Source organism: Papaver somniferum, chromosome 3 (assembly GCF_003573695.1).
Source record: "Papaver somniferum cultivar HN1 chromosome 3, ASM357369v1, whole genome shotgun sequence".
Taxonomy (NCBI): domain Eukaryota; kingdom Viridiplantae; phylum Streptophyta; class Magnoliopsida; order Ranunculales; family Papaveraceae; genus Papaver; species Papaver somniferum.
In genome coordinates this window covers 117162682-117172969 of record NC_039360.1, presented here as the reverse complement: position 1 = coordinate 117172969, position 10288 = coordinate 117162682, and the positions used below count along the sequence as shown (strand labels likewise).

At 34.6% G+C, this 10288-nt stretch overlaps 1 protein-coding gene across 1 annotated transcript; it reads left to right on the top strand.

Annotated features, from left to right (window-relative positions):
- Window positions 1-5356: 5356 nt before the first annotated feature.
- Window positions 5357-6007, top strand: LOC113359889 (acidic leucine-rich nuclear phosphoprotein 32 family member B-like). Its single transcript, XM_026603458.1, has one exon. The coding sequence runs from the start codon at window positions 5357-5359 to the stop codon at window positions 6005-6007; it is 651 nt and encodes a 216-aa protein (XP_026459243.1).
- The last annotated feature ends 4281 nt before the right edge of the window (window positions 6008-10288 follow it).

Sequence of the window (10288 nt, the reverse complement as noted above, 5' to 3'; positions counted from 1 at the left end):
ATAAAAAGGAAATATAATAGATTAAAAAAGAGTTTTAGTAAAAAAAAAAGAGTAGAAAAGGAAAGTTGTAAGGTAAAATTTAAAAAAACAGAAACGGCTACTCAGTTGCCGTGTAAAATGCTACGGCTACTGAGTAACCGTAAAGTGTAAATTTATACGGCAACTGAGTAGCCGTGTGATTTCCCTTCCCTACTAGTGGGATCAGATGTGATCCTTCATGTAGGGAAAAGAGTGGATATCCCTACACATGTAGAGATATGGGAGACCATAGTACTTGGTTTTTTGAGTTTTTGAGGGATATTGAGGGATAGGAAAGGATGGAGGGAACCATAGTGCTAGCTCTTAAAGATAGGAAATGAATTCCTTCTTAGTTTATAAAAAAAGGTTTCCCTAATTACCACCCATATTTTATCTAAATATGGTCCTTATTTTTACCTAATTACCACCCATATTTTATCTAAATACCACCCACAGTCTAAAAACACATTAATTGTAGTCCTAATTTAGAGGAGTAATAAAAACCCACCTTCTTCTCTACTACCAATGCGGCAATCTCTGTTACTATTATTACCACTACAACTTAGAACATCCATTGTCATCACCACCAATGTTCCTCTTCGTAAAAGTTGAAAACTGCATACGACATATCTATCGATTGCATTGGGATTAAAATTTCCAAATTGTATTTTCGTTAAATTGGGAAGACCCTAATGTTTGTTCCGATTGAAACTTGATAGGAATTTCTCAATATTGAAATCCTGATTAAGATCACAACTGAAACTTAGTTTGTCTCTATCAAAAATATAAACTTAATTCATTAAAATAAATTAAGACCTAACTTCACCTAAAAAGTTAAAAACTTGATTAAGACGAAGATCAAATTAAAATTGGAACTTGAATCTTGAATCTTGATGTTATATTAGGTGATGTCATATTGTGTAACTTGAAGGCGAAGGCGGCAGGTATATGATATGTGATCGTAGTTGGGGAATAGTTAGAGAAGAAAGTAATTTTTCATTACCCATTTCAGATTAGGTATAAGACTAGTATGGTTTTTTAATGTGGGTGGTAATTAGAAAATGTGTAGGTGGTATTTAGGTAGGAAAAACAAAAAAAAACACCTTTGTTACGCACAAGAGATTCAATAGAGAAACACCGGGTATTTTAAGATTTTGCTTCTTTTTCTAATATATCTAAGGAAAGCGGTAAAGTTCCATTCTTAAACTGAAAACACACATTATCAAGGAATTTCTTAATATTGTTTTACTCTCCAGTGAGACTGACATGACTCATCTCCATTAATTGCAAAAACTAGATTTTTGCAGTCACTAAAATAACAACAAGAGTTAATTTTTAGCTCTTTTATCCACATGAGTGCCTGTATAAAATACATTTGCTTCTGCATCTAGGGCGTTGGCTTCCCATCCTGACCCTGCTCTGAACTCACTATAACTTCCTGAAAAGTTATATTGAGTGATCATTTACTTTAAGAGAAGCTTCAAATCTAACAGTCCATTCAAAGTTTTCTGTCTTTTTCGAGTCCAAAGAATCATGAAGATTTCTAACCACTTGAATTGGTATGTCCTTTGAGGTGCTCATAAAATCTTTTTGGATTTTAAAAATTAACCATGCAGGATCAGGAGTTACATGATTGAAAACAACATCATTCTCATAATTCCAGATGGACCAAAGAGTAAAAACAATTATTGTAAGATCCCTTTTTATGATACTACATGTCATGCAACACTGAAACCAATCCTTTATATCATCTCTATGATTCATATTTATAAAATTTATGAAAGATACATCAAACCTAATGCATTTAATAAACTTGCAATTTAAAAACAAATGGTTTTTCATTTTCTAATTGGATATCAGAACAAAGACTGCATCAGGGATAAGCTTGCTTGTTAAACTGAGCAATTCTTTTTCCTAGAGGTAAAACTCCAGAGACCAACTTCCAGCAAAAAAGTTGAATTTTAGGGATGCAATCAATTTTCTAGAGAGATTTTTATCAACATCGTTTGTATCTTTGTTTGAGAGGAAATGTTACACCGATGTAGTGGTGCACTCCCCTGAAACAGTAGACTTCCATCACATTCTATTAGGCCAAGCACTATGGTGCAGGGCATCCCTTCCCTATCCCTCATTTGTAGGGAAGGAAAATCACACGGAAGGAAGCCTCACTATGGTTCCCTTTTATACCTTCCCTACACGATACGGAAACTCAGTTTCCGTATGAATAGTGTTATACGACTACTGAGTTTCCGTATAAGTCAACTGCCTGACTAGACCAAAACGTCTACTGAGTATCCGTTTTATAAACATAAGTATACAGCAACCACACGAATTTCTCGTTTCACCTTCTTCTCTATTTTTTCCTCCTCTCAAAACCCTTTCAAACCACTTTCATCCCCTTTTGATTTTTCATAATGATTCATTGTGATTATTTGGCTTAAATTAAAAGGGTTTGATCGTTACTCTTAGGTGAATGATAGGTGTCTAAAACACCTAATTTTATATCTAGTATTTATGCTTTCTTTGCTAAGTTTTCTTGTAAATTATGTATCTTATGTTTGTTTTTGAGTATTTAGGTACTTTGGAGTCATTTGGAACAAAAGAAGAAGAAACATGGCAAAAGTATCATTCCAAGTGCAACTGCTGTTGGAGGAGAACTATTTCTCATTATTTGCTTTTACTTCTTCATCACTGTCTAAAAAGCATGTCGGCTTTAGTGATGCAAATTATTTGTCTGAAAAGCACGACAACTTTAGTGATGAATTGAAATTGAAGAGAATAAGTGAATTTGAGGAATAAGGAAGAGACAGATGTTGTTGGTGGAAATATTTGAGAGAAGAAAAGAGCGTTCACTTAGAGCAAGGAGGGTAGAATCGTCGTTGCACAGGCAAGCGCTATCGGAAGCACAATGGAGAAAAAGGAGCTGTCATTCCTTGATGGCTCATATCAACTTTTAGGGTGCCTAGAGTTATTTGGGTATCCCTTATCTACTCTCTATGGGTGGACTTTGCCGGTCATCTGAGATACTTCTCCGACCACTTTTCCGGCCAACTTCCGGCGGTGGGCCCAGTTTTCCGGCGACATATTTTTGGGATAATTTCTACATTGGTTTTTTTCACATATGGGCTTGTTGGATTTTTATCTAATGGACTTTGAAGACTTGGACCTAATTTTGGAACAAAAGGAGCTATAAAAGAGAAGTCTTTCTACAACTTTGATATCACGTATTATTCTTGGAGCTAAGGAGAGAGCCGCTTTTGTTTCCGCAACTAGGGTTTGCTTTCGTATTTATTTTTCATCTTATTTATTTGATTATTGATTATGATGAACTCCATAGCTATGAGTAGCTAAATCTTATTTCATTGATTAAGGATGTGGTCCTATATCTACAACTTGTGCTTGATTAATGTATTAGTTTTCTCTCTTGATTATCGTTCAAATCTCTATTGTTTTTAATAATCACATGATTGATGTATTGTGATAGGACTTAGATGTTTGGTTAGTTAAGTGGCCAATTAATTGAACTCGCATCCTTGTCCATAGCTATTTCAGGGTTTTTCATCAAGCGATAACCCCGAATACAAGAGCATGATATGATTACGGCTTGTAGTGATACACTCTTGTAATCATATATAGAGTTTGACCATTGTCCGAATTGTCATGCGCAATGTATGACAATTGCATTGATTAGCCTATTTCCAAAACTTAATGCTCCTGAGAATTGAACTTAATTAGCGCAAGGCGTTAGGTTATTCTTTAGGTAGAATTCACATACGCAGCTCTAATGGGTATGTTGATGAACTTAGGAAATTAATAGATTATCTTGCTCTCTTGATTCTCTAGGATTTTGATAATAAAAGAGATTAAATTGTAATTCTAATCATGAATACAAGCACTTGTTTAAGATAGAAGATGAATTCCTTGACCAATATCTTTCTCTCATTGATTACATTCTACTATTTACTTTGCTTTTAATTTAATTCATATTGATTTATAAAATCAGAAATCCCCCTAATTGGTTACTTAGGAAATTGAATACTTAATAGCTGCAATCGCCTCTCTGTGGGAACGAACTCTTTCTTATCATATACTTTAGGAAAGTGAATTTATTTTTGACGCATACGACAACGATCAGTGAAACAAATCCATTCTTCAATTTCGAATTTGATCCACATAATCATCAAAGGTGAGTGATTCCAATCTTAGGGTTTAAAATTAATGTGATTTTTGATTTTGATTTTGGTTTTGGTTTTGATGAAATTGTTGATATTAGGTTGGTTAGGTATGTAGTATGCTATTCAATAATATAATTAAAACATAGATTTAGTGAAAAATCCATGATTATTACTTGTTGTGTGTGTTGATTTATGTTGAATGAAATGTTTGTAAACTACTATTTTTTCGATGTATAACATTGATTGACTTGTATGTGTGTATTGTATAGACAAATTGATACTATGTTTTTTGTTTGCAAAGGTACATAATGAGTCAAACGCATGCCTATGTGAGAGTTAAATATGGAATCTATTTGGATACTTCTAGTGATGAAGAAGAGAAAGCTTTGCTAATGTTTATGCAAAAATGATGAATGATTATTTTACACATGGAACTGGTTATACCTCAAGACACTTCAAACAACGTCTAGGCATGAGGGAATAATTATTCGAGAAATTGTTAGGAAAATTGCTTGAAGTGGATCCAGAATGGCAACAACATCCGGATACAACCGGTACTATGGGGCATTTTTCGCATATGAAATTAGTTGTCGTGATGAAACGTTTATGCAAAAGTACGACAGCTGATAGTGTCGATGATTACACTCGTATGGGTGCCATTACAATATACTATTATCTAAAAAGATTTTTCCACACCATCTGCATGACTTTTGGAGAAAGATATTTACATGAACCCACTCCTGAAGATGTACAAAGGTTGCTAGCTGAGAATGCAGAACGAGGTTTTCTTGGAATGATTGGTAGTGTTGATTGTATGCAAGCCATGGAAGAATTGTCCGATAGCTTGTAAAGGAACTTACCGGGGTAAAGAGAAACATAGTAGTATGGTATTAGAGGCGGTGGCATCATACGATTTGTGGTTTTGGCATGGTTTTTTTGGAATGCCTGGATCAAACAACGATTTGAATGTGTTTGCACACTCACCCATTTTTGATAACATGCTAAAGGGTGTAGCACCTTCATGCAATTATGTCATCAATGGTCACCAATACAATATGGGTTATTTCTTAGCCGATGGTATCTATCCAAAGTTGACTACAATTGTACAAGCTTTCAGTTAGACATTGGACATTCACGAGTATGTGATATTCAACAAGTATCAAATGGCTAAAAGAAAGGATGTCGAGCGTGCTTTTGGAGTGCTCCAAGGTAAATTCAGAATTGTCGGATCACCGTGTAAGTATTGGAAACAATCTGACTTGAACCTAATTATGAAATGTTGTCTTATTTTACACAACATGATTATTGAGCATGAACGTCGGGATACGGATTGGGGCAGAGTTGTTCCCGTTCGATTTATGTCAACTCTGAAAAACCTAGAAATGCACCTACAACTAAGAACGGATCTTGTCAAGCACATTGCTGCACGTCCTGGTAGAGGAGGCCAGGAAGCGTACTTTTCTAGTTTGGAGGGTACAAATATGGAATACGTGGTACTTCCATCATCAGATGGAGATTATGATGAGACAGATTTAGAAGAAGAAGTTGTTCCTGGTCAAAACGAGGATGGTGCATTTGATTATTATGGAGATTACAATGATCAAATCCCAGGTAACTTTGAACATGCAACTGAACATGTTTATGGAGACAAACATGTAGAAGACGAATATGAACATGATGGAGAAGACGATGAGGATGATTGCGATGATGAGGACGAGGACGATGATGACGATGTTGAGGATGATGACGAGGAGGCTGCATACGATGGTGAGGATTTGTATGATGATGATGATGTTGAGTCATATGATGCATGATAACCCTTTTATTGTTGTGTTTAAAAGTTCGAATGATACATGCATATGTAAGAGGGACTTTAAATTATTTTTGGGCTTTAATTATGTATGACAATGAATACGTTTTTATTTGATGGCCATGTGGTTTACAATTATGATTACAAGTGAAATCATTTAAATCTCTTTGTACAGTATATAGATATGTATAATTATCCGTGAAATCTCTTTGTACAATATATGGATATGAAAACTTATCCGTGAAATCTCTTTGTACAGTATATGGATATGTATACTTATCAGTGAAATCTCTTTGTACAATATATTGATATGTATACTTATCCGTGAAATCTCTTTGTAGAGTATATGGATATGTATAATGACCATGTATAAATAGATCACATATGGTTTACCAATGAACATATTAGTTCGGCCAACTCTCTTCTCCATCTACAAAAATAAACTCTTCTTTTGTCCAAATTATTATTTACTAAACAACACTTTTCTTTCTTAATTATGGTGGGTCATAATCCGACGGATGACGGATTGATTGTTAGTTTATTGGTCGATGTTAATCTAGAGAATGAAGAAGAAGATGAACAACCAAATAACACAAGCATTTGGGAGAAGATGTTACAAAGGTTTACTATACATACCGGGAATCTGAATGAACGAACGACTAAGTCTCTGAAAACAAGATTAGAGATTATCACTTATGACGTGAAATAATATGTATATATACAAAGAACCTTATACCTATTAAGGGCTCCATTACCTTCGGAAATCGTAAGAAACTTACCTACCTACCAAGTATGTGTAGTGTACTGAATTGTTGAATATTTAGTTGTAAATTGATATTGTTTTCTTTTGTTGTAGGAGGAAGCGGCTTTGGAGAGTTACGAAAAAAATAAGGGAAATTTTTTTAGATTTTTTAACTGCTATGTGATGTTCAAAAAAAACTTCCCAGAGTACAACCCATCCCCCTTTGAAGATTCATCAGCTGAAGATTCAGATGAAGAGTAAACAATTTAAATAATGATAGGTTTTGTGGGTATATCTCTCTGTAAACCCTCACGAGACATAACTCGTCCAATAGGGTCTCCTATTGGTTTAAATGCTTGTTGCGCACGTGCTCAATGTAATCGTGAATCATACGAATATGAAAATAAGTATTATCAATTATTTTAAAATCACATTACATCATGTTCATCAAATTTAAACTCCTACTAATTATTAAAATGCACATTACATCAATTCATATTCAAACTCTTGATTAAGCTATAACATAACAACACCTATTCAGCCCATTCCACCGTCTGACATTCAGGGCATTTCCAGTAACGTTTTCCATATGTTTTCTTTGCACTAGACCGGTGCATTTCCATAAAGAAATTACAACCCTGAGTTTGACATGGAATTCCCTTGGTGCATTCAAACTCCACATTTCCTTTTAGTTTGAAATTCTTGCAGAGTTCGTCAACTTTTTCTTGTTTCATTGCATCTTTCATTGCATCCTCCAAGCATTGTGCTTCTCTCGGACATTTAGCATACTCATATTCCAAATACCTTATCTTCTCCGATATGGACTCATTTACCTTCCTAGTGCCGGTGCAACCTCGTTGTGGACATTTTGTATATAGCCATGACATTGAAGCAGACTATGGTTATCCATGAAACAACATGGACAAACCTCTTTTGCTTCCACACATACTATTTGTTTTCCATTTGTACCCGAGCTGTTAGAATACATGATTGAGCTTTATATTTGAGAATGATTTGAGTTTGTTGTTGGTGAGAAAAATGTTTTCCATTAGTCTATTCTTATATAAAAAAAAATATATAGCCGTTGGGCGCGACTTCTAAGAAATATAGCTGTTGGGCAAGATTTCTAAGAAATATAGCCGTTGGGCACGAGTTCTAATTAAGAAATATAGCCGTTGCGCATGAATTCTAAGAAAAATAGTCGTTTAGTGCAACATAGAGGTTGGATTTTTCCCTATATAAGGAAGATAACCCAAGGTTGTGTACAACAGAAACCTATAAGGTAAAAATCTAAGTTAAACAACTATTCAATGGCAAGTCCATCATCAACCACCAATTCAATCGAAAAGATTCTTAAAAAATACAATCGAAACAACCAAATCAATTGCTGCAATGAAAGAAGAGATATACAAAAGAAGCGGACAAGAAACTACAAATGCAACTACGTCTTCATCACCTACTATATATATTAATGTAATGAATGAAGTGTTAAGCAAATAAAAAACCACAACAGAAACCCTAGCTTCGTCATCGGCCGCGACACAATATGAAGAGAAACTCATGGCAAAGAAACGAGGTCAAGAACAATTCCAACTTAGGAAAAGGTTAAAGGATGTTGAGGAAGAGACCAAATGGGTTAGAGATTATTACATTGTGAAGGATCTTCTCTAAGATTAACAACATGAGAGTATATTTTGGACTCAAGTTGGTTGGGGTCCTTTCGCTAAATAGACATGCGATGAGTCCAAGCAACCACGCTATGATTATGAACCAGACCACGTTTGTTCAAGGACGATTCATGTTAGAAATTTATGCCTCAAGTACAATAAGTTTCTCGCTAGACACAGAGGGGACAAGTTCGCTGCACAAGATGCATATACAACTTGTAGAGGAGAGCCGTTTTATCATTTCGAAGCGGAATTGATCGTTGAATCTCGCACCAGGAAAAATTATAACATGTAATGTGTTCAGACCTATCGTCCACGATGTTAAGATGATTGGGCAGGGCATTACATGCTTTAATCGAATCATCAGTTGTAATTTCTATTTTAAGTTATTAATGAACATTAGTTGAATTAAAAAAATTATTAATTATAAAATTGCTACTACATTAAACCACAACACAACACATGCGATAAAACTTTAGTATAACAAATATCGAATCGTACTAACTGCAGCGATTTCAATACCAAACATTTCATTAGACTCGAAATGGATGAATGGATACCCTCTTATTTGGATAAATTCATTCATCGCAGCCTCTCCGTCGTTATTGTTATTTGGTAAACACCTACAGAATGTCTTGCAATTGTTTATAATTGCACGTGCTCGTCCACATAAAACTCAGATACATTCTACTATTATTATTACCGTTTAAACGCAATAAGAACATCCTCCATACATGTGACCAAAAACGATCCTCAGTTTCTACTAAGGTTGTTTAGCGAATCATCATAACTCTGCAAAGACTACGTATCAAATCGGTATCCTTGTTTATTGTGTACGGTGGAGGCATGGTTAGGATTTTAAAAGAAAGGAAGAAATATAAGTAGGATTGGTTTTGTGTTTTGTAGATAATGAATACAAAGTCTTTATATAGACAAAAAAAATGCAATGGCTCTATTATTTAAAAATATTAATTTGAAAATTGAACCGCTGGTTACTCGAAATGCAAACCTTTCATTAATTCAAACAACAACTAAATTATTTTAGACAACACCTTTTTAATTAAGTTACCAACTAACTAGAAATTTAGGACAACACTTTTAATTTAAACCCAGACTAGAAATTAAAAAACTAAACTCAATAGAAGATAAAACAATTAGAGATGGATTACATCATCATCTTCCGAATCTTCAACGCTGATTATATTCATCCTCTTCAACATAACCTTTTGCATGCGTCGATAATATTTTTTTTCGTTGGGAGCAAACCTACTAAGGTCCATAGACATTATTGCATTATCTTGATCTAATTGCATTTGTTGTTGATGCATTTGATAAGTCTGTTGTTGGAGCTTTTGCAAATTGAGTTGTTCTTCCATTTGATAACTCGGTTGTTGAGTAGAGGGTCAAATTGTTTGGTATTGAGATTCTTGTTCCACTCTCATTCTTCCTTCCTTGATCGTGTTTCCTTAAGATACTCCAAAATATGTGCACTATGTTGATAGATATTATCTTTTTCCATCTTAACTGAAGATGTTCCTTCATCACCTTCTCTAAATATACCTTGCTTGCGATCTTTCTTCTGTCTAGCTTGCATTTTGGCTTTTTTCGTTCCTATAGGACGGGCATTATACTTCTAATTCCAACGAGTCTCTCTATTATCCAGAACTTCTGTACCATCTTCACCCGATACAAAGTTACGATGATTATTAAACAACTCACTATTTTGGGCAACAGTGAGTTCATAATTAAATCTAGGGACCTTTTCTCTGAACATTTCATAACATGCATCATACTTGAATGGTTGTCCGGTTTGTTCCTGAAATTGCTCCCGAACATCTCGTGTCTGAAATATTATGTAAGAAAAATTTAGTTCATT